At 46.2% G+C, this 25378-nt stretch overlaps 1 protein-coding gene across 1 annotated transcript in view; it reads left to right on the forward strand.

The window, feature by feature from the left end:
- The window catches only part of ZBTB40 (zinc finger and BTB domain containing 40), a 58061-nt gene that overhangs the window by 26213 nt on the left and 6470 nt on the right, over positions 1–25378 (forward strand). The window contains exons 4-14 of the mRNA XM_065421380.1: positions 368–563; positions 1200–1342; positions 4821–5013; positions 9843–9979; positions 10476–10674; positions 12124–12257; positions 15357–15525; positions 19345–19761; positions 21478–21684; positions 23634–23798; positions 24416–24630. Of these exons, the coding sequence (XP_065277452.1) occupies positions 368–563; positions 1200–1342; positions 4821–5013; positions 9843–9979; positions 10476–10674; positions 12124–12257; positions 15357–15525; positions 19345–19761; positions 21478–21684; positions 23634–23798; positions 24416–24630 (2175 nt within the window). The remainder of the gene's footprint in view (positions 1–367; positions 564–1199; positions 1343–4820; positions 5014–9842; positions 9980–10475; positions 10675–12123; positions 12258–15356; positions 15526–19344; positions 19762–21477; positions 21685–23633; positions 23799–24415; positions 24631–25378) is intronic.

Genomic DNA, 25378 nt, shown 5'->3' on the forward strand with positions numbered 1-25378 from the left:
CCCTCAGCATTGCTGGAATCTGGCTCATGTACAGGCTCCTGAAGAGATGTATTCAGACCTGAAATAGGGCCACTTGCCAGCTGCAATTTGTCACACTGACAATAAATATAAAAGCTGGTCGAGTAGGCTTGTCGTTCTCCTTCCTGAAGACTTATGGGTGAATTAAAAAGAAGTGTTCCCGTAGCTGACTACGGAATTTGGTGTGGTTGGAGAGATGAATGTGCCCCTCCACTGGGCACCTCACCAGTCTGTGGGCTGAAGCTCTCTGCTGAGCTAAGGGCTGTGGGTGGCTGACCTTTGTGTACGTCCGCACAGAGCAGTTAACTGTGTTACTAACCCCGGCTAGCGTTTTCCTGTTGTCTTACAGAGGCTAGTGGCGTGCTTGGAAGATGCAGAAGAACAGTCAGCGTTCAAGAGACTGCTCAGCAAAGTGAGGGATGAGCAGAGTCTGGATGCTGAGACTGTTGTGTCTGTGCTGGAGCTGTTTCGAAACACACATCCCAAGATAAAAACAGCACTACTAGAGAGAGAGCAGGACAGTGGAGAGACCCTGCAGCAAACAGGTAGGAGGGCAGGCACACCCCATGGGCATGAGAGCTGTAGAGAGCTGGAGCAGCTCTTCACCAGTTCCTCCAAAACCCTTCTGTAGTTCTCCCAGCAGGCTGTTATTCAAGCCTGCGGATTTCATTTCACTTAAGCCCGAGCTCTCTGTTTTGTGTGTGCTCTATCCACAAACACTAACAGAGATCTCTAAGCTTTTCAGAGCAGGATTTTGCATTTCCACTCTGACTGCCTGCAGTGGAGCAATCCCAGAAATTTCTTTGCCCTTCACTCACTGTAGGTCTAAATCAATGGCTAGGTGGCTAGCGTGGGCCAGTTCTCTGACTGTGCCTCAGGATTGAAAGCTCCTTTCTTCTTTGAGTTTGACATAAAGCAGTGGCCTTGCAAACCTGTCGTTAACCTCCAGCTTGCTTTGCGGCTTTGTGCTCCGTTAGAGAAATGAGACATTTTCCTTTCATAGAGTTTAAAGAGAATAGTAAAGTGTTTTTCTCTGCTGCTTATGCTCAGGATAAGCTTTGCTATTCACTTAGATCTTTCACAGAGGCTCACTCTCTCACTTCAGTGGAAAATACCTTGCTGTCACTTTTTTCAAACCTGACTTGTTTTTTCTCTTGCATTTCCAAATCTTTCTTCCCCAGGGAGCACAGAAGAGGGAAAGACCCTGTCTGCTCTATTACTGGAATACAGGGAAGAGCTGATTCAGAGCATAACACAGCTGAGCCCCATCGTAGAGTTCCTAGAAACAGGAGAGGAGGGATTCCTGACTGGCTTGGAGAAGCGGGTAACAAATCTGAAATAAGGAAAGCTCTGTATGTGTGAGGTGTGTGTGTGTGGTTGCACAGCACTTTCTTATCACATGATTTACCAGGTCACAGTTGCTTCCCTGACCTGGTAACTACCTTATTTACCCTGCAGAGCATGGAATAGAAATAGTTAATAGTTCAGGTCCTCCCATTAACTTTCGAATTGAACTATGTGAATCTGAGAGCTGAACTGCAAAGGTTCGGCACTGAGATGAGCACTCCCAGATCTATGCGCCGAATGTCCCACTGGCCAACCCGGGGGAGGGGAGGCAGCTAGTGTTCTTTATAAGTTCTGTGAAAGTCCACTGTAGTGAACCCAGAGAGCAATGCACTACCACAGGGTTGTGAAGATCAGGTCAGGACATTAAAACACCAGTGTTGAATACCCCCCCAGCCTGATTAGTGGGCATGTCATTCTGTATGTGTTTTGTCTAAGTTGTCAAGTTACCTTTCAGGTAATTCTCCAAAGGTTTTGGCTTACTTAAACTGGGCAAACTGTCGTTCATACGTGTAGAACATCCCCATATATGCAGAACATCCTCTTCTCAATTTTTGATGTTCAGCGTAATTGAAATTTACAAAGTGCAACGCTTAGTGTTTCCTGGTGGATTATCAGCGCTCACCTGTAAGTGACCACTGTGCACACAGACTGGCCTGGCCTAAAGGACCTTCTGTTTTATACAGTCTAGCACTTTCTGCATTGTCTGGGGAGGGCTGTTTACAATCCATCTATGCACACCAAAACTCTGAATGCTCTTGCGTGTGTCCTGTGATATTTTTGTAAAGGTGCCTGCAGCCTCATTTCTGTTGCAGTTAGTTGGGCCTGTTTGTTCCCCTATGACACGGTATTGCAATGAATAGAGAGTACCATTGGGGCCATTGGTGTGAATGAAGCCTGCTTTCTGTCTGAGTGGGTTTGACTTGAGGCCACAGCACCTGAGCTGAGAATCTATGTTCTTCCCTATGATAGTCTCCTAAATTACTGTTTGTTACAGGCTCCTTTCATAACTGCTCCCAGCAAAATATCTCTGAGCATGAACTCTGCTGCCAGCCATTCTAGAAGGCCAGAGAAGGTGCTGTTATCCGAATCCCAGGTTTACCCCTCCTGGATTTAGAGATTAGCCCAATGTTTGGTAAACTTCCTCCATTGAAGGAGACGTGGTTAACTGGGAGTGGGTACATGAGAAGGAAGGGTCACATGAATGTAGTAAAGCAATGAGCATCCATCACAGGTATTACAAGGCCTGAGGCACAGATGCTCCAAGAGGTTACATGGATCTGAGCTCTTGGTCCTTGATGCTGCATCAGGAGTGTAGATCTGTATGCATTAAGAGCAAGTGCAGCTAGCTGAAATTTTTCAATTTTTTTTGTTATAAAACAATTTTTGTTGTTGGTGAAATCTTAAGTACTCTCCCAAAACTTCTGTTGTGTTTTTTGTTCTTTGTAGTGGTGTGTTTTGTTTTATTTATGAAACTGTAAAATGTAATGCAGACTTCTTCAAGTGATGTCCCTATTGGCGCCCCTGAGCTCATATTCGGAGATTGATGGTAGCAGTGCCCAGTTGGGTTGCAAATGTGCGGTCTCCGTCTTGTGCTGCTTCAGGCAGTTAACTGGCGTTGTGCGACCACTATCCTCCCTCCTCCCCTCTACTTTGGAGTTTCGCACTAGTGCTCTGCAGTAGAGAAGGAACAGAGAGGGGGTTGGTCGCACAGCGCCAATTAGTCTCCTGAAGTGGCGTGAGATGGGGACCGAGCATGACCCAACCAAGCACTGCTACCATAAATCTCTGATTATGAGCGCACAAACACCTAAAGTGGAGCACCCACAGGGACACACATCTTGAAGAACTTACGTTTCTGCACAAGGAGAGTAACTTTCTCTTCTTTTTTTTTTTTTTTTTTTTTTTCCCCACAACCCTGATTCACCCTGAGAGCAGTTCCATCCTGTGCATTGAATGAGACAGGGGTCCCATGGAAACAATAGTATGTGATCATGTAATTAAAAGCTATCATAATGCATATAGACAAGGGGGTTGAATTAGGGTTGCATGTGCAACCCTAACTGTGGCATTTCCTAACTTGTGAGAGCTTGACTTTTCAATCATAATATTCTTTTAACATAACTTTTTGATGCAGTTTCCTAATTTAAAAAACAGATGGAAAAAACAAAAAATCCATCAAGTAGAACCATACCGACCCCCAGGCTGGGTCATCAGCAGGGTCTGGACGTTTTAACAGCCACAGCGCAGATCTACAACTTGAGCTAACAGAGTAATTGGTAGCAGTAGCAGGAGGAGATGAGACACACTTTGCCAGTGGGTTTCACAGCTATTTGCTGACAGCCGAGGAATGTAGAGTCTACTGTTTGTAAAGGGTTTTCTTGCATAGTACCCATGCTTGCCCGTGTTTGGAATGTGGTATCTGTTATTCCTTGTGAAAAGACCATCTCTTCGGCTACTGCCTGTATTCGGGAAGTGCAATCTTGTATTCAGAGAGTGTTTCTAATCTTGTGCTAGGTATTTGTTATACTATGCATAAGGGATGGTCCATGGCTGGGTCATATAAATAAATCACTGTTAACAAATAAGGTATTTATTAAAATAATAAGGTTTCTCTCCCTTCCACCCATTTTCCAGGAGCAATGAAAGAAAAATACCTGAAAAAACAAACCAAAAAAACCTAAAATCAAAAAAAATTTTAAAAGGAAATTTATTTTGAATAAATGAACAATCTTTTTGGAACCTGCAGAATGAAAATAACATTGAAATTCTTTGTCAGAAATGTTTTCCATTTTTTGACCAACTCTAAGTGCCAGGTTCAGTGGAAAAACGTAATCTGACCTTGTCCATAGAGGGAGGTCAATAAACTACATATACCTATGTGATGGGTTCCCCAAGGTGCCACCTGGAACTGGGTGCCACTGAGCCCTCTGTGCCGCCAACTAGGGCTCCCTCTCACACTGTGATGCTGTGACAAGCTGAAAACCTCTCCAGGTATTGCACTTACACAGACATCCACAGGTAGGGGCCCACCCAACTGCGTTACATGAATGCTTCCGCCCGCCACTCATGAACCAGCAATAGAGAGACTCCAGCCAATTCCCCCCAGCTTCCCAGCCTCACACCCCAGAGCTGTACCATCTTGCCCTGGTCAGAAGCCTGACCACTGTAAGTTTATTACTCAGTCCACCACGTCTACAAAGGAAAGTGGACGTCCACAAGCCCTTACAACCTAAGCAGATTTCCCAAGTACTTCAGCCAAAAAGCACTGTTTTAGGTAATATATAAAACAGGTTTATTAACTACAGAAAGACAGATTGTAAGTGATTATAAGTAATAAGCTCACAGATCAAAGTTGGTTACCTAAGAAATAAAAGTAAAATACAATCTGAGTTCTATAAACTAGACGGGATTTGAATCAAGCAGTCTCATAACTGGTTGTTTGCTTGTTCCTGCAGGTGATTCTGGATTGCTGTGAAGGCAGCTCCCACAGGGAGGCAATGGAGAATCTGCTCAGGAAGGTGGTGGAAGAGAAGACCCTGAAAGCTGAGAGCTTGGTAAAACTCCTTGGGGCTGTAAAAGCATCATTCCCTGATCTGCACCTTCTGCTAGACAATTTGGTGGCAGCAGCAGTTGTGTCTGATGGCACAGGTATTAATGGATTTAGCTCAACAAAGAATCATAGAATATCAGGGTTGGAAGGGACCTCAGGAGGTATCTAGTCCAATCCCCTGCTCAAAGCAGAACCAACCCCAACTAAATCATCCCAGCCAGGGCTTTGTCAAGCCTGACCTTAAAAACCTCTAAGGAAGGAGATTCCATCACCTCCCTAGGTAACCCATTCCAGTGCTTCACCACCCTCCTAGTGAAATAGTGTTTCCTAATATCCAACCTAGACCTCCCCCACTGCAACTTGAGACCATTACTCCTTGTTCTGTCATCTGGTACCACTGAGAACAGTCTAGGTCCATCCTCTTTGGAACCCCCTTTCAGGTAGTTGAAAGCAGCTATCAAATCCCCCCTCATTCTTCTCTTCTGCAGACTAAACAATCTCAGTTCCCTCACTCTCTCCTCATAAGTCATGTGCTCCAGCCCCCTAATCATTTTTGTTGCCCTCCGCTGGACTCTTTCCAATTTTTCCACATCCTTCTTGTAGTGTGGGGCCCAAAACTGGACACAGTACTCCAGATGAGGCCTCACCAATGTTGAATAGAGGGGAATGATCATGTCCCTCAATCTGCTGGCAATGCCCCTACTTATACAGCCCAAAATGCTGCTAGCCTTCTTGGCAACAAGGGCACACTGTTGACTCATATCCAGCTTCTCGTCCACTGTAACCCCTAGTTCCTTTTCTGCAGAACTGCTGCCTAGCCATTCGGTCCCTAGTCTGTAGCAGTGCATGGGATTCTTCCGTCCTAAGTGCAGGACTCTGCACTTGTCCTTGTTGAACCTCATCAGATTTCTTTTGGCCCAATCCTTTAATTTGTCTAGGTCCCTCTGTATCCTATCCCTACCCTCCAGAGTCACTACCACTCCTCCCAGTTTAGTGTCAGCTGAAAATCTGACCCACTAAATTCCACAGGAGTCTCTTTGGTTCTGCAGAGCATATAAGCACTACAGTCTCCCCAGGGCTGATGGGTGTCCCTGAGATCTCTCTCAGGATCTTACAGGATTTTATAAGAGAGCTAGATATAATATACACAACTAAAGAAAGAACCAGAGCTGGAGAGTGGGCAAAGCTATAATCTCTGCAGCAGATGGGCCACTTAAACAGTTACACCTTCCACATCATTAATGACCATATGAAATGTAGGTTCCCACACTGAACCCAGGCCACCCTTGGAGCTCTTTCCATTAGTGGCTGCAGCGCTGCAGTATTTAGTCGTCATTTATACAGTTTGTTTTGTAAGTTTATAATGTAGCCCTATGAAAATCCAGCTCTAATAATCTAATCTAGAATTGGTGTTTGGCCTTGCCCAGGAGGGTCGCACAGATGTGTCGTGGAGTAAGTTAAAAGGGAGGGGCTTTCCTGCGTCACAGGTCAGAGTCGATATAGTAACATGGGAGAGTCAGTAGTTCCTTTCCAGGGACAGGACATAGGGTGACTGGTTGGCTGTCACGTAGACTGGAGCTGTTACTGCGTTTAAGAATCGGTGTGTGGTAGTAATGAGACCTTTGAAGCAGTCCCTATGTGATGGCTGCTGCTGGAGTCCTTGAGCCTGAATTAGTATCTGTTGGGTGCAAAGCCTTTGAGTAGTTGTCCTGCTGTGTTTTGCCACAGCTGCGGTTTGGAGTAGGTGGCTGGCCAGTCTCAAAGTGTAATTGCAGCTGGAGACCACGAAAGTATGGAGCACCACAGCATTGGGGAGAAAAGAGTATAGCTCCCAAATAACCACTGTGAATGTGGTCATTTCTGTGAAAGATTTCAGGCTCCAAGGCGGTCGATCCCACATAGGAGACCCTGGCGGATGCCTACCTCCGCCCCATTGCAGCCCCTATTCTGGCTCCTCTATAACCTCCTGCTGAGGTTCTGGCTGCACTTCTCCCTGCACATTTTCTATTTAGACACTCCCTGTCCATGGCTGCACAGAGTCCCAGCACCTCCTCCTCGGCAGTGTTCCCTCTCATTTCTTACGTCCATGTACGGAATGAATTTTGTTATGTGCACCAATATGGAGGCAGATGTGTGGCAGGGGTGGGGCCAAGGGGTTCAGAGTGGGGTGCGGGCTCTGGCTGGGGTTGAAGGCTCAGGGGGGTGAGGGGATGATGGGTTTGGGGTGCAGGCTGCGGCAGGGAGAGAGGACTTCCCCCAGTCCTCTCGCCGCAGCAGCTCGGGGCCGGGATGCTTCTCCCCAGCCGTGGCAGCTCTGGCGGGGCTGGGCCGGGGGAGGGGCACCTCTCCCTGCCTGCACGGCCCTTGATAGACTGCTGCATGGCCGCGCAGCTTAGAGGGAACTTACCTCCTCAGCTGCCTCCTGATGCTGGTCACCATGGCCACACATGAATCCAGGAAGCGGAGGTTGGGTGAGAGGTTCTTTGCAACCAGGGGGCCAGATTCCCTTGCAGGGCAGTGGGCGTTATCTGGAATATTCTGCTCACTGTCTCTATTCAGTACCTTTAAATTAATGGAAATATCCTATCTCCTAGAACTGGAAGGGACCTTGAAAGGTCATCGAGTCCAGCCCCCTGCCTTCACTAGCAGGACCCAGTACTGATTTTGCCCCAGATTCCTAAGTGGCCCCCTCAAGGATTGAACTCACAATCCTGGGTTTAGCAGGCCAATGCTCAAACCACTGAGCTAGCCCTCCCCTCATTGTTTTGAACCTTTGACTCTGACACATGTCCCTGGTTTTTTTGTTACGTGTCCCATGGAATGTTGTTTTTTGAGCTCTGGGGACCATCCCTCATTTGAGTGGGGTTGGACCTTCTGTCCTACGTGGGCCTCGGTCCTCCCTCTTGGACTTCAAATACACCAGCATCTTTCATCAGTGCTGAACCCACTTAAAAATTACAAACTAAATTGAAATGCAGTGAAATGTAAATGAATGTTTAATAGAAAGCAAATTTGTGCTCATAATACCGATAAATCCCTGTGACAAACATTCCAGGCAGACAGTTTGCCTCATCATTTGTTGAGCACCATTGCTTCCCTTGAAACATCAGACTCCGAATGTGGTTAATTATCTAGTGGTAATACCCATTCCAGGGAGGAGCATTCCTTCATTACATGAGTTGCATATCCTGAAATTGAAATTGGAATAAATAGAAGCACAATGTTCTTTACCATGGAAATAAAGAGCGAGGGAGAGTCCACTGATCCCGCACTGCACTGTGTGTCAAATTGAACAGCTCTGGATTTGGTACAGTATTACTGTGATGTGAAATGTACCTTATTGCTGTGGACAGAGTTTAAGTGACTTGTACTAAGCGTGCATGCATTTTCAGAGCTTGCCATGATTACAAGGTTTGGAATAAATTCTAAGAATTAATGTTTGTTTAATGAAATCTTAAACATTAAATATGAGAAAAAACCTTCTAGCTCTTAGCCCAGCTCCCTGCTCAGTGCAGGATTGTTCCATACCGCTCCAGGGTGCTACATTTAAAGCTAGGCTGGGCAATGAGGCTTTCACCGCTTCCCTTGGGAGACCAGGCCACTGTCTCATTGAATTCACTGGCATGACATTTTTCCTGATGCTCACTCTGAATCTTCCTTTTCTTAATTTCATCCATTAACTCCCATTGCCCCTTTCGCCACCCTAAAGAGTTGTGCTGTCTCTTATAGTGCAGACATTTCCAATTCTTTGAGACTCTCTATCTATTCCCCAAGAGCCCTGTAATAGCTCTGTAATTGTAACTCATTCCTTCCTTCAGCATCTGAATCACATTGGTGCTCTTTCCTGATTCACTCAAGTTTTCACCTATGTCCTGGTATTGATGTGCATACAATGGAATGTGGCATTCTAGGTTCATCATTTCTCAAGTCTTCAGAAGAGGCATTTTATTTATTTATTTATGTTTGGCTGCTGTTTTGCAATCCACAATTTGCTTTACTTTCCCCTAAATATTTTCATCAAAGATAACCCAGCCCACCCAGACCCAGATTATCTTGGCCATGTGGTTGTTTGGGAAATGGTGTAGTGTATTTAATATATTACTTGTACACACCTGAAGAAGGGTTAACTGAAGAGATGAGTTACTCAAAGGCTGTGACTAATAGACCATAGGCCCCCTCAATGTAATGACAACTAAAAGCCAGCAATGGAACCTTCTAACTACAGGGGAATCAAAAGGAGACACTGTGAAGGATCATCTCACAGTATTGTCTTCATATGCTAGACTACAAGGTCTGTTGGCCTTGGCCAGAAGCTGAGCCTTTGATCTTCTGAACTAGGAGGACTGTGACCGATGCTTTGAATAGACTAGGAATATCTATCTGCAGCCAAGAGTCTTATGTGTATACGCACACTGTACAGTTTATAATGTCTCTTTTTATATGGATAAGTGTAGAGCTCAGACAACTGAATGGCTAATAGCACTTGGCTAGACCTAACTAGAGGGCAGGTGGACACTGCAAACTTCTGTTACACAGCTCAGCCAGTGCACCTCACACCTGCTACCGTCCATTCCTTCTGATCCCTGGGGCTCTGCTAGTGAATGTCCATCCTGACCTGGAGTAGCTACCCTCTGTTATTCGTACCACAGTACTACCAAGACACCTCAGACCTGTCCTGCAACTCCCCGGCCCCCAAGGCTCTTGTGAGGAGAATCTGTGCTTCCCTCAATTTTCAGATTACAGATCATTAGTGACTAGAACTGAAACCTATTTTTCCCTTGTGCTTGAATTTGGACCCAGGTGTCCCAAGTGAAAGGCTACTGCAGTAACTTAGTGTGCCAGTGTGGCCCCTTATCTGCTTTATCCCCTTAGCTCTGAGCATCAGAAAGGCACAGCATATTGAACTGTTGTTTTCATTTGCATTCAGCCAGATGGACCCCAGAGGATTATGGGACCCAACTACTGAAACGATACCAAGAAAACTTTGCAGAGCTCTTCATGGACACGCAGATGCTGCTGCGAGGGATCTCAGCTGCACAAAACTTAGCTCCTGGAGAAAGGGAGGTGAGAGGATTGTCTGTCTTTGTATTTGACTAGAGCATGGTGTCCTAAACCCTGATTTGTATGTAGAAGGCTAGAGAGGACCCGATTATTACATTCATCATTGCAACATGGTGTGGGTTTTTTTACTGCAGAAGTTGGGTTAATGTCTCTTTAGCTTCCACCAGGTGCAGCAGAACACAACAAAAGATGGATTCATGAAGCTAAAAGTTGTCAAACAGCAACTACTCGCTCCACAGCCGAGGGAATGGCTTCAGTGTCTCTTGTTATTGGCATGTCTCATCGCACATTGGTGCTCCTGTTAGCACCCAGTCTGGCTGCACATTAGCTGCTGCAGGGCTCAAGCATTTTGGTCACGTGACACATATTCCTGGTATAGGTCTCAGCAGGACAATAGAAAAATGAGAGTCCAGATCTCTAGCAGGCAGATGGGTAGTTGGCTAGTCTGTGGCAGATGCATAGAAGTTCCTCTTAGTGTCTTGGTGCCTGTCTCTTGAAGGTAATGGAACAGATTGTGAAGAGGGAGACTGGCTCGAGGGGTTTCAGCTCACTGGTATCTGCAGCACTGGAAGAACAAACTGTGTCGGTGACTGCCGTTTGGCAGCTGCTACTGGCAGCGCGAGAGGCAGAGCTTCCGCTGAACCTGCTCATTGAGGAAATCCGGAAGGAACCCGATGCAGAGTTTTTCTTCCAAACAGGTAGTGATATTGTACTCTGGACAAAGATACTTTCCTTCTAGATAGCACCAGATCCTCCCTGAGGTGCCTTTCTCACTGTTCCCACCAGATCCTTCTCCCCCCATCCCCGCAGACATCAGATGTGGATTATCTACAGATCCTACCTCCCCCAGTCAACAACAAATCCTCACAGATCTCACTCAGTCTACTTTCCTCTCAGATCCCACCAGATCTTCTCACTTCCTGCACTCCCCCCCGCTTCAGATGTAGAGATGTACATCAACTCTCACCCCAATCCTGTGAAGTGGTGACTAAACACTTTAGAGGTCAGATAAGCATCTAGAGGTTTGGCTGCTTGTCTGAATCCCCTGTGACACCCTCTAACTTGGCTGGGAAAAATGGCAAAAGCCATCTTGTGTGACTTCCAGCACACCCTCTTTATAGTTGGGGCCGGAAACACCAGAACAACAGCTTTCCATGTGGTGTGATGCGTTGCTAGAATTGTGCAGCATGTTGTTCATTGAAATGAGAGATAAGGGGGCACAGCAGGATTGGAGAACTGATATTTACTGAACTCTTTCGAACAACGCCTCATTTGTCTCTAGAAATTAGCAAAGCTTTTGAGGCCTGGGGAGGGTGTTTGTCTTTCCCTGACTCAGTTCTCCTCCCACCCCCACCCCCTTGCCAGGTAACAGCAATGCAAGTGTCTCACCTCCCTGCACCTGGTTAGCACTGTCAGGAAAAAAATGATTTGAAAGAATTCAAGAGGTACCATCAAACTGAAACCCTGTCAGTTTGAAAACATAAGCTAATGGCAAATCCAAGGCCACAGCTGGCACAAGTCCACTGCCTGTCTCTCTAGAACTTACTTCTTCCCCTGAGGTTCCCTGCCAACTATAATCACATTTTCCTACTTTAAAATGATTTTCTTTCCCCAATTACTGAATCATAATCTCACACAAACAAGAGTGGAGCTTAGCTGGCTGATTCACAATGCTGGGAAAGAGTGAAGCTGACTGTACCCACACTGCTGTTAAATATACCACGTAAACACACTGGAAAAACTAGAGAAAATATATTTATCCTCTACTCTCTTCCACTGCAGCACTGCTGGTTACAGAAGCCGGCAGGATGCACTCAGAGAGAAGTGTGATGATTGCTTAAATTGACAGTGTTCTTTAAAGAAATTCCTTCAAAAAAATCAGGAAACCTGTTCTCACCCCACCCTCCAAAGTGGACAAGCGTTGAAAACTGTCACTCCTGCTTTATCTCTAGTTGGATTTGTTCTTGGATGGTGTTTTCACAGCCATAACTAATGCCACCAAAGTCTGCACCTTAGTCATTCACCCTCCCCCCGCTCCCAAAGGGAAGCATTCCCACTGAGGGAGGGGCCCCTGTCTGAAATGGGGTGAATAGAGTGAGAGAGCCTGCAGGAACCCCCTCCATTCTTAATATCTTCTCTTCCTTCAGTGGCCACCAGTGAAAGCACAGCCATCGAGATAATACTGAGACACAGCAAGCTGATCTCGGAGGCCATCAAGCAGAGAGCTGGACTGGAGGGCTTGGCTCCGGGAGAAGTGGGCCTCACAGAGGCGGTGAAAGAGGTACTGGTGGGGTGGTAAGGTGGCCCACAGCTGTGCTCTGCTTTAGTGCAGTGTACATCCCATGATCTTCCTAGCTTGAAATGTTCCATCCTGATCCAAGTTGAAACCACTTAGATCAGAGTAGAGCATGGCATGCTGGCATCTGTGTTCTCAGAGCTACCCTTCTCTTAGAATGAGGGGATGCCAAACATTTTATGCAAGGTATGCATGCAGCTCTGGCTCCTGGGAAGTTACCAATAGGCCCTCATTTGAGCAAAATGTGGGTGCCCTGACATACAGTACCAGCTCAGCTCTGCAAAGTGGCATAGATGCCTTATGGAAAGCACAGCTGGCAACTAGCATGGTGTGGACTGTCCTGTGGGTCAGCAGCTTCCAGACTGCCTGTCATCCAAGTGAAGTATTCATAGGGGACATGCTGAGAATGATAGGGCTGTTGCTATGACTTGGTGGATTTTAGCTGTCCTGTAATGTTGGCAAGCCCACCTTGGCATTCACCTCTAGGAAAGGGAGACTAGGCCACATGGAGCCTGTAGAACTAAAAGCGGCAGAAGCATCTGCTGGGCTCCTCAGTGGCTGGCTAGCTGGCGGGCGAAATTTATTCACCGAGCAGCCTGCAGCTGATCAGCTCTGCTCTTGATAATTGATGTTGCAGCCTGTCTGGGGATTGGGTGTTATTTAGACTGACTATAAATATTTGTCAAAATGGAAAGTTCTCTCAAGCCTTGGCCTCATGCAGACTCCCTAGTAACATCCTCAACTCTTTCCATGCCGTTGCTTATCCCATACACAGTTTGTGTTTCTATGGCCAAGAAGAGCTACAGTGGGTATGGTACCATGGGATCAGGGTTGAAGGGGAAGGAAATGCCCAGAGGTCACTGGAATGATTTGACTTTAATGTCCTATAAATCACAGCACATCCAGGCTATCTCCCAATGAAAGGCTGGAGTTACCAGTTAGCTAACAATGTCATTACCCTCAAGGAAAATAAGCTATTGGGGATCGAAATGGTCCCCACTTCCTTAGAGCAGCAGTGCTAGTTTGGCTCAGTCCAAAAGCAGCCAGTTGAGCACTGGAAGTACTGGAACCTTTTCTTTTTTTAAATCCCCAGAAGCCCTTTCGCTGGTGCAGAGTTATAAACTAAGTAAAACACAATATCTGCCAAACAAACGTCAGCAGTAGAGGAGGTTTTTGGAACAAATTGATAAATTAAACAGTAATAAGTCACCAGGACCAGATGGGATTCACCCAAAAGTTCTGAAGGAACTCAAATATGAAATTGAAAAACTACTAACTGTGGTATGTAACCTATCATTGAAATCAGCCTCTGTTCCAGATGACTGGAGGATGGCTAATGTAACACCTATTTTTAAAAAAGGCTTCAGAGGCAATCATGGCAATTACAGGCCAGGGAGCCTATTGGTGGCAGCAGCAGTTGTGTCTGATGGCACAGGTATTAATGGATTTAGCTCAACAAAGAGAAAGCTAAGGGGTGACTTGATCACAGTCTGTAAGTACCTACATGGGGAGCAAATATTTGCTGCAATCTGTCAGATTCTGTACCAGACAAATTAGTTGAAACTATAGTAAAGAACAGAATTATTGGACACATAGATGAACACAATATGTGGGGAAGAGGCAACATGGCTTTTGTAAAGGGAAATCATGCCTCACCAATCTATTAGAATTCTTTGAGGGAGTCAACAAGCATGTGGATAAGACTGATACAGTGGGTGTAGTGTATTTTGATTTTCAGAAAGCCTTTGGCAAGGACTCTTAAGCAAAGTAAACAGTCATGGGATAAGAAGGAAGGTACTCCCATGAATCAGTAACTGGTTAAAAAATAGGAAACCAAGAGTAGAAATAAATGGTCAATTTTCACAATGAAGAGAGGTAAATAGCGGGGTACCCCAAGGATCTGTACTGACACGTGCTATTCAGCATATTCATAAATGATGTGGAAAAAGGGCTGAACAAAATTTGCAGACAATGCTAAACTACTGAAGATAGTTAAGTCCAAAGCTGACTGCAAAGAGTTACAAAGGGATCTCACTTGACCGGGTGACAAAATGGCAGATGAAATTCAGTTTTGGTAAGTGCAAAGTAATTGGAAAAAAATGGAAAAAAATAATCCAAACTATACATACGAAATGATGGGGTCTAACTTAGCTGTTACCACTCAAGAAAGCGATTTTGGAGTCATTGTGGATAGGTCTCTGAAAACATCTGCTCAATATGCAGCGGCAGTCAAAAAAGCTAACACTGTTCAGACCCATTAGGAAAAGGATAGATAATAAGACAGAAAACATCATAATGCCACTGTATAAATTCATGGTACACACACATCTTGAATATTGTGTGCAGTTCTTGTTGTCTCATCTCAAAAAAGATATATTAGAATTGGAAAAGCAGAGAAGGGCAAAAAAATGATTGGGGTATGGAACAGCTTCCATATGAGGAAAGATTAAAAAGTCTGGGACTGCTCATTTTAGAAAAGAGATGACTAAAGGGATATGATAGAGATCTATAAAATCACAAATGGTATGGAGTGTTATTTACCCCTTCACATAACACAACTTAGGGTCACCAAATGAAATTAATAGGCAGCAGGTTTAAAACAAACGAGAAGGTGGTACTTCACACAACTCACAGTCAATCTGTAGAACTTTGTTGCCAGGGGATGTTGTGAAGGCCAAAAGTATAACTGGGTTCAAAAAAGAATTAGAGAAGTTCATGGAGGACAGGTCCATCAACGTCTATTAACCAAGATGGTCAGGGATGCAACCCCATGCTCTGGGCATCCCTAAACTTCCAGTTGCCCGAAACTGGGACTGGGTGACCGGATGGATCACTCAAAATTGGCCTGGTTTGTTCATTCCCTCTGAAGTATCTGGCGCTTGCCGCTGTCAGAAATGAGTTACTGGGTTAGATGGACCATTGGTCTGACCCAGTATGGCTGTTCTTATGTTCTGAGCTCTGTGGCGAAAGGCATGTTCTTCTGTTTCTCATAGAGGGGTCTAAACCAAGCTAAAGCAAGTACAGGAATGAAAAAAATATCATTGTCTGCCATGTAACTACTTCTTCTCTCTTGTGTTTCTTTAGCTACTGAGTATTTCTTCTCAGAAGGAGAGTTCAGAGGCCTCCTTGAAAGCAGCTCTGAGCACTGCACAGGAGAAGTCTGTACCTGCCATCAAGATCTGTCAGCTGTTATGCACTGTTCATGAGTCTTTCCCCGGCCTACAGCCAGTGATGCAGGAGCTGGGGCATGTGGGTAAGAAACCTGCAGGTGCCACTCCAGTTCGCTTACACCAGTCTCTGGTAATTGGAGCTGTGTGTGGTTTAATGTGGAATCACAGCATGGAATAGCTGCCTGCCCAACCCCTGTATTGTACTGTTAGAATGGAGCATTCACTAAAGGTGTGCTTGGGATCCTAGTGGATTCATGCATGGCCCCATGTACTAGGAAATGTCCTGTAAGGTCATTCCTACATTAGCAGGGAAATAGATTGGTTGGTCAACACCTATTAGACCATCTCTAACTTCAGTGATTCACCCACTACCTTTGTATGTGATTTCATGGGCTAGGCTTTTGCTCAGGAAACATTCAGGCTGTTTGTTAGCTGCTTTGCATGTGCACTGGTTTATTTTCACGTGGCGCTATCTCAGCTCTGGCTGTTCACATGATACTGGATCTATGTAGGGTTCTGGGTTCGTATTGTAAATATATTAGCCATCTCGTAGCTTGACCTAAGATAACAGTATTGTCCAGCACAAGTCTGTAGTGACATGACAACCCTATAGCTCAAGGACTATGCAGTTTAGTGGTTGTTTGAACATTCAGGCTGTTTTTCCCACTCTACTCTTAACTTGGCCCTATTGTATGTATGCTTACCCTCTAATTCCATTGCTCCATGGTGCTCAGGCAGGATACAGCCAGAATGATCATGGTAGTGCCAGCATGGCTGAGGCTGTTCTGATTCTCAGACCGATCCAAACTCCAATACAGATATCATATCTCAAACAGATGGACAGCTCCTCCATCCAGATCCACATTCCCTATCCGTCATAGCATGGATGCTGGCTGGTATACATCAGTACAGAGAATCTGTTCAAATGAGATACAAAACGTTCTCCTCCACAGTAGAAAGGACTCTACGAGACTTACTCTGCCAAGTGTAAAAGATTCATTATCTCGGCACAACAATGTCACTTATTGCCATCTCTACACCAGGCACCCTGCAGTACCTACTGTCATTGATAAGCTCTCTGAGGGTCCACCTAGCAGCCATCTCAGCTTTCCTCTCTACAGTTCAGGGGTATTCCACATTTTTCACACCCTACGGTGACTAAATGTTCCTAGAAGGCCATATGAGGATAGAGCCTCCAGATAGAAAACTTTCCCTTGCTAGGGATCTAATTATTGTACTGGCAGGGTTAATGGGCCCACTTTTTGAGCCACCAGCTACATGTTTCCTGTTTCATCTTTCTACCAGAACAGATTTTTTAGTAGCAATAACATCGACCAGAAGGTAGGGATGATAAAAGCACTAATGGCAGGGCTCCCATATATGTTTTTTAATAATGACAAGGTGTCCTCGAGACCTCATCCAAAATTTATACCGAACGTAGTTTCTGACTTCCACCTAAACCAGGTTATACATCTACCTGTGTTTTCCCCCAAACTACAGTCGAACAAAGGCAAGCCTGAGCATCACACCCTAGCTATTCATAGGGTGCTCTTTTTACACTGCTAGAACTAAGGCATTTAGGGCATCCCCCAGTCTGTTCATAGCTTATGCAGATGAAAGGTCAGGCCATTTCAACACAGACACTTCCTAACTGGATTTCTACTTATTCTATGAATTAGCCCACATAGACCCACCAGTGAGAGTGACAGCTCTCTCTGCTAGAGCACAAACAGCTTCTGATGCTTCTTTGAGCAACGTTTTGATACTAGAAATATGTCAAGCAGCAACCAGCTTTACTCAGTAGTGGAGGCATCAAGATCTGATGCTCACTGTGGTCGGGCTATCCTGTAATCATTGTCGAGGTATATGGGTGTGGGGTTGCTCGGAGTACCTCAGAGAACAGTCGCTTAGCTTACAGTAGTGGTGATTCTTTGAGACGTGTTGTCCACGTCTATTCCAGTGTTTGGTGCATATGTACCCAGTGCACTTGAGTTCAGCACCTGTTGGCCAATGGTGGCTGTTGGGGGGCTGTGCCTGTGCACTATGTGGCCTGGTGTTCCCAACCGAGGGCATAAAGGGCAAGGTGACCCCAACTGCTGCTCCGTTCCTTCGCCAATACAGAAACCAGGCTTAATCAGACCCCATAGTAGCAGGAAGAAGGGCAGGTTATGGAAGATATTTGAACAACCAGTCTTGAGGAACTATAGTTCCTGTAATTTGAGTAACCATTTCTTCTTCGTTGAGTGCTTGTCTATATACACTCCACTGCTGGGGTCTCACAAGCAGTGACCTAGATTACAGGAGGTGGGTGCTAAGAGTCTTCCTTACGCACATGGCTCATATACACCTCCTGTGCGTTCTTCGGGTAGTTTATGCACTATAATAAGTATTGCAGCTCATTGGCGAGTTCAGTTCAGGCGGTGAAATCCTGATCACAATGAAGTCAATGGCAAAACTCCCACTGGCTTCAGTAGGGTCAGGATTTTCACCCAGGATGCCGTATCAGTCAGCCAGGGCCTGGGAACATCTTAAGTCCCAAGTTCCTTGCTGCTCATATCTTAGAGGATGTTCACTGTAGCATATCCGAAAGAGTGTCTATGGGCTAATCACAAAAGCCTATTTAAGATGATTTAAGGTGCTGAAGGCTACAGGGAGCCTCAGTGCTGTGAGTGGGGAACGCTTCCTGTGCTGGTGTCAGGGGAGTCGATTTGGTCGGTGGGATGGGAGTCGGGTGGAACTTTAGTGGGACTATGAAATGGAAGAGGTGAGATGTGGATGGTGCTGTCTTGGCAAAGGAGGGTGAACTGAAGGGTCGTCTTAGAGTTTATTTTACACTCACTACATTGTCAGTATGCCACAGATTGTCGTCTTTAGGTTTCAGAGTTAATGGTGCATTAAAATACACGGGTAATTAACATCTCTCAGCTGTTTTTCAGGCTGCCTGCAAACTCAGGGTGACATCACTGCATTGGTTACACTCAGTTTGTATTTGCAAGGTTCGCTCCATAACGACCCAAGTTAGAAACAAATGTCCAAAAATGCAGCCTGGAGTTGCTGAGAACAGTGCTGTGGCAAGGGGTGAATTCTGCGCTAGTTTCCATGGCCACAGATTTGCAGAATTATACTTATAATGAAGAAGCCAAATAACTGTATTTGTATTGCCTCCACCACACCCATTACCCGAGGGTGTTTTCCTGTAGGCTGGAGTCTGGTGTACATTTTCCAGTTTGTGCCTTTTGGGATTGTGCTGTTGCCAGGGCTTGAAAAATTGTTAGAATCTCTGGAAAGGGGGCATTAAAGAGTGATTTTAAATCCAGTAGAGGTCTATTCAGAAGAGTATGAAGCACCCCAGGCTATGATGGAGAGGGATTCCTGGGACTTACCCTGTTCAATTAAGGGATCTGCATTCACTTTAAATGGAAAATTCAATGCTGCCTTATCTCTGGTGCCACTAGGGTGCCATCATAACAAAGGCCTCAAACCTGCAAATCTTTACCCACACAATAATTTCCCTCATGTGAGTAGGAGGCCATTTCAGAAGTGCTGAGTTCCCTGCAGCTCCGGTTATTCTCATTGGTGCTGAAATGAGAGCTGAGTTCTTTTGAAATTCTGCCCAGGTGCTCTGTTGCTTTATCCAACACTCTGTAGATATTGGCATTTTTAACAGAGAAATTGAGGCCAGATGCTCCACTTCCTTGCACCTAATATTGTCATTGCAACCTTCACAAAGTGGGTGTGAAGTGCTGCCATTCGGATGTGACAGTGTTCTGCATGCATGCAGGCATCTGTTCACACCTGTGCAGAATAGTGCAGGATAAGGAGCTCGTAATAGGCATGGGGTGAGGAAGGCCAGCACCTGGAGTTGTCAGTAAGCACTGAAATGGGAGTTGTTGTCCACACAGGGCTCCTGACCGAGGGAAGTGGGGAGAAGGCTGGAATCAGGAAGTGGAAGGTGAACAGTGAATCCCAGATTGAAGCTATGGACAAGGAGGAGGAGAAGGCTGGGGGCGCAAGCGCCAAGGAGCAGAAGGCGCCCCAAGAGAAAGCTCCCTCCAAGACGAACTTTGTCTGCAAGGCCTGTGATAAGAGCTTCCATTTCTACTGCCGTCTGAAGGTGCACATGAAGCGGTGTCGCGTGGCCAAGGGGAAGCAAGTGCAGTGTAAAGAGTGCAGTGAGATCAAGACCTCCAAGAAGGAGCTGGAAAAGCATCAGCTGGAGGCCCACGGAGGGCCTGGAGCTGCAGGGACAGCCAAAAAGAAGAAGAAGCGGTTCCCAGTGACATGTGACATCTGTGGAAGAGAATTTGCACATGCCTCAGGTAGGGTTAAACCTGGGAGAGATTCCACAAGCAGCAGGGGAAGAGGTGCTTAGATACCAGGGTAGTGGCCATGTTAACAACACATTAGATCACCTGAAATCAGAGCCCCCTCCCTCACTTACGCATTAGGGACTCGAGGGGAGATTGAGAAGCCCTGAACTGCACAGTGGAGGGGGGAATGCAGTTCAATTCATTTCACCTCCCCTGCTAATTGCCCCAGCTTCTTGCATGATCGTTTATTCCACCATTGCATGAGGCTCATGTAGGAAAAGTGGGGCTGCTGGCAATTTAAAAGGCCTCCAGAAATAATTGCACTGCAAGATGGCCTGTTCCGTTCTTCAGCTGGTGGTAAGGAAAGGGCCAAAGCTTCTTGTGCACTGGGTTCCTTTTCCTCCCACCCCCAAGCCTCCCTGCTCTCAGCGTGGCGGATGGGGTAGCATCGCTCTATGGGCAGAAGGAGTTCACTACCATGTCATTCTTTCCTCTCTCAGCAAGTGGCAGCTAGGAAAGCAGTTTGGGACTGCTGGCTGCTAAGAAAATCAGCTCCTTTGAACTCCTTTGAAGTGAAGTTAGGCAGTCATCCGGTGATCTAGTGTCAGGGCTGGGATGGGGTATTGCTTTTGCACAAAATAACATAAGAATGGCCATACTGGGTCAGACCAAAGGTCCATCCAGCCCAGTATCCTGTCTACTGACAGTGGCCAATGCCAGGTGCCCCAGAGGGAGTGGACCAACAGGCAATGATCAAGTGATCTCTCTCCTGCCATCCATCTCCACCCTCTGACAAACAGAGGCTAGGGACACCATTCCTTACCCATCCTAGCTAATGGCCATTAATGGACTTAACCTCCATTAATTTATCTAGTTCTCTTTTAAACCCTGTTATAGTCCTAGCCTTCACAACCTCCTCAGGCAAGGAGTTCCACAGGTTGACTGTGCGCTGTGTGAAGAAGAACTTCCTTTTATTTGTTTTAAACCTGCTGTCCATTAATTTCATTTGATGGCCCCTAGTTCTTATATTATGGGAACAAGTAAATAACTTTTTCTTATTCACTTTCTCCACACCACTCATGCTTTTATATACCTCTATCATATCCCCCCTTAGTCTCCTCCTTTCCAAGCTGAAAAGTCCTAGCCTCTTTAATCTCTCCTCATATGGGACCCGTTCCAAACCCCTAATCATTTTAGTTGCCCTTCTCTGAACCTTTTCTAATGCCCGTTATATCTTTTTTGAGATGAGGAGACCACATCTGTACGCAGTATTCAAGATGTGGGCATACCTTGGATTTATATAAGGGCAATAAGATATTCTCCGTCTTATTCTCTGTCCCTTTTTTTAATGATTCCTAACATCCTATTTGTTTTTTTGACTGCCGCTGCATGGACGTCTTCAGAGAACTATCCACCATGACTCCAAAATCTCTTTCCTGATTAGTTGTAGCTAAATTAGCCCTCATCATATTGTATGTATAGTTGGGGTTATTTTTTCCAATGTGCATTACTTTACATTTATCCACATTAAATTTCATTTGCCATTTTGTTGCCCAGTCACTTAGTTTTGTGAGATCTTTTTGAAGTTCTTCACAGTCTGCTTTGGTTGTAACTATCTTGAGCAGTTTAGTATCATCTGCAAACTTCGCCACCTCACTCTTTACCCCTTTCTCCAGATACCTTTGTGCCGGGTGTTAACTGCTGCCCTTGGTCTCCTGCCCCCAGGAATGCAGTACCATAAGCTGACGGAGCACTTTGACGAGAAGCCCTTCTCCTGCGAAGAGTGTGGTGCCAAGTTTGCGGCCAACTCCACCCTGAAGAACCATCTGCGGCTGCACACTGGAGACCGCCCCTTCATGTGCAAGCACTGCCTCATGACCTTCACACAGGCCTCCGCCCTGGCCTATCACACGAAGAAGAAGCACTCTGAGGGTGAGCCTGCTGGAGCCTTCTGCATCCCCATTGTGCCCAGGGCCTGTGTGCCTTTGTGTGTGCTTGGAGGAGGAGCATGGCCTGGCAGTTAAAGCACAGGGCCGCACTACAGGGATATTAATATTTACATACATGAGGAGTCATCGCTTCATCCATCCACGCCTGGCTACCTCTGCTGCTCCTGCCTTGCTGATGGGTTGTTCCTTCAGCCTCCCTTTTAATGGCTCCTCTGCTTTTGTCCTCGGCTGGTGCCTGTCTCCCTGCCTGCCCGCCTTTCTCTACCCTTATCTACTGATCATGGTTTCAGCTACCCACACTAGCGGTTGATGCAGATCTTTCCCCAGCTGCCTCTGGCATCACCCTGTCACTGCCCAGCTGCCATCTCACTCTCTCAAACAGACCTTCCCGTGTTCCCTCTCTCTGCCTTTGTTCTCTGTGTCCACTCTCCTTCCTGTCTTCTGGGCCCACAGCTCCAGTGTCTGTTGACTCCACCCCTCAGCCCTTCACTGAGTCCTTTGCTGAATCACTGCTTCTCCCTGTCTGTTAAACCAGCCCTTTCCTCTCCATCCCCACTGCTGAAACCCCAATCCCCCACCTGGGTCATCTTTTGCCTTGATTACTGCTGGCTTTCCTGATTCTCTAGACTGTCCCAAGCACAGCTGTGAAACTCCTCTGACCTCAGTGCCCACTCCTGGAATCCCTGGGTTGGCATCCTGACTTCTACTGTCTCCCATACAAGCTCCAAGACCTTGCCTGGAAGGCAGCACATACTGTTGTCCCCACCTAGTCCCCGTCTCTTCTCCCCCCCCATTCTCGTCCCAGGCCTCTGCCCCACTCTTCCCCCTTTGTCTCTTCAATCCTGTTTGAAACCGTGGAGGTTCTACGGCCTGTGCTGTGTAGGAGGTCAGACTAGCCCAGTTGTCTCTTCTGACCTCATCTATGAAAGCAACCTGCCTTCCCCTCTTCTCTGCAATAGATTTTCCCAGAAGACATTTTGATGACAAATTCAAAACACAACACATTTCCATTTCGGTTTTCAAAAACTGAAAAAGTTCCTGCTTTTAAAATTTTTTTTAAAAAAGATTGTATTCCTTTTCTCTTCCTTCCTCTTTTTCCCTTCTGGGAAAAAGGTACAAAAAGTAGGAAATGGGGAGAAGGTGAGGGGAACCCCCCAAATCAAAACCCATTTTTGGAAGGTTTTGAAAAATGAAATGAAATGAAAATTTTTGCTTCATTTTAATTTTTTTCACTGAAAAATATAAAAATCAAACTGTTTTTGCAAAACATATAAATTTCAAGGAAATTGCACTTTAGACTGAAAAATGTTTCAGTAGAAACATTCCACCTCGCTCTACTCATCAGTGCTTCCTACATCCTCCCTCACAGAATCATAGAATCATAGGACTGTAAGGGACCTCGAGCGGTCACCTAGTCCAGTCCCCTGCACTCATGGCAGGACTAAGTATTTTCTAGACCATCCCTGACAGGTGGTTCTGTTAGACAGACTGCTGCCTTGGGTGTGTTTCCTTGTCTCATGGACGCTTGTAAGCTCCTCTGAGCAGAGAATGTGTTGCTATGTTTGTAAAGCACATTGCAAACTTGTGTGCAAACAGTATAGATGTTTTACAATAATAATTCTGTGTCTATAGAACAGCTGGTGGTTAAATGGTCTGCATTGTAGCTGCACGTATGGTATTGTCTGTGTTTATAGTCAGAGCTCATCTTTTGCACACGAGGTTTTGTGGTTCTGATGCCAGCGTCTTTGGGAAGGACTGCTTTTGTCTGGAAGTTTGTATTGTGAGCAAGGTGTCGGTTCCATGAGAGCTTTTGTGTTCCGTAACCTCCTGCCTCCTTTCCTGAGAAGTGAGCTTATGTTGTCCAGAAATCCTGTCCCCCTTGTCAGGGCCAGCTGGAGAAGTTCCAGCCTCTGATCTTGGCTCTCACTGCAGGGAAGATGTACGCCTGCCAGTACTGTGATGCGGTATTCGCCCAGTCCATTGAGCTGTCTCGTCATGTGAGGACTCACACCGGAGATAAGCCATATGTCTGCAGGGAGTGTGGGAAAGGATTCAGGCAGGCCAATGGGCTCTCCATCCATCTGCGCACCTTCCACAGTGAGTATCTGAGCCCTGCCATGCCTCCAACAGAGTCCTTCCCATGGGGCAGAACAGCCGCTGGAGCTCCTTAAACAAATGGCCATCAGAATGTGACTGAGAGGCAGAGATGAAGGGGCAATGCCATGCTCAAGTGCTTGATGTTCCAGACCACAGCAGTCCTTGCTCTGCCAGGGGATGCAAGGGGGTGTCCTGGAGCTTCATGGGCACTATGAATGACAGCAGTCTGGCCTTTCACTGGTGCTTCCATGGTGGGACTTTTCCTCCTGGAAAGGGAAAGGCTGTTGTTAAGAAGCTTTACATTCTGGACCTAGGGGTGGAATCTTCTCAAGGAAACAGCAAAGTCTTAACAACACAGGCCAAGGGAAAGTGGGGCTCCAAAGAACCAACTGGGAATCTTTATCACTGTAAGTGACAGGGGAAGAAAGAGGGGAATGGTACCTACCTGCAAAGATCCTAAAACTCAAAAGTTTGCTATTGCCTGGAAATAACTAGCATCTCTTTTCCTCTCTTGCTCCCCTCTTTCTGCTGCCTCTTCTCATTTCTTTTCTTCTTGATCTGTCTGTCTTCCTCTCTCCTCCCCACCCCTGCTTTTCACCACCTCTTTGTGGGAGCAGATATTGAGGATCCGTATGATTGCAAGAAATGTCGGATGAGCTTCCCCACCCTGCAGGAGCATCGCAAGCACATTCACGAGGTCCACTCCAGGGAGTACCATCCCTGCACTACCTGTGGGAAAGTCTTCAGTGCTCCGTCCCTCCTGGAGCGCCACATGGTGACCCATGTTGGAGGGAAGCCGTTCAGCTGTGAGATTTGTGACAAAGCCTATCAGGTGGGCTGGGCTCAGTGCACATGTTACCCCAACACCCCAACGTGTTATCCCATCCCTCCAGCATACCCCATTGCATGTTGCTTTTCAGAGAAACCACTCACTGACCATGTGCAATTAGACACTCACACAGGGCAATGCCTCCATTGCAAAAGGAACAAGATTCCTTGTTGCTCAGAGCAGGGGTTGTCCTGTGACCAGTAGAAAGAAGACAGGCGTACAAACAAGGACAATAGAAATCTGTAGGCTCTGAAAATGTGCCAGTTGCAAAGATTTAGATAAATGCCTGCCCTGGACTCCCCAGAATCTGAGCTTTGACTTCAATATAAAGTTTCTAGCCTTCTTGGCTGCTAAGAGCCGTTAGAATGGAATTCCCCATATTGCATATGGCTCCAAAGCAGCAGGGTATGAAAATGTATCCCCAAATGGGGCCCATAGTGAGGAAGATGGGAAAGAACTAATAGTGCTGGGCTTTTCAGATGCGGTGGGGTGAATTTTTTTAGTAGCGCTCACATGCTCTGTGAGCCCCACTCAGGATGCTATACTGCTTTTGTAAATGAGTTACAGTAACACAAGCAAAGTATTAACTGTGCTGAGTGGCACGGGGTGGGTTGGGATCAGATCAGATGAGCAGCACGGTTTGCTGTGTCTCTTCCCACTGAGCACAGCCATTGTATCCATGGGGCCTTATGACCACCGCCTCTTGCTGTCACATTACCCTGTGGAACAGCTTTGCCATTGTAACATGGTT

This window comes from Emys orbicularis, chromosome 22, assembly GCF_028017835.1.
Source record: "Emys orbicularis isolate rEmyOrb1 chromosome 22, rEmyOrb1.hap1, whole genome shotgun sequence".
Lineage (NCBI taxonomy): Eukaryota > Metazoa > Chordata > Testudines > Emydidae > Emys > Emys orbicularis.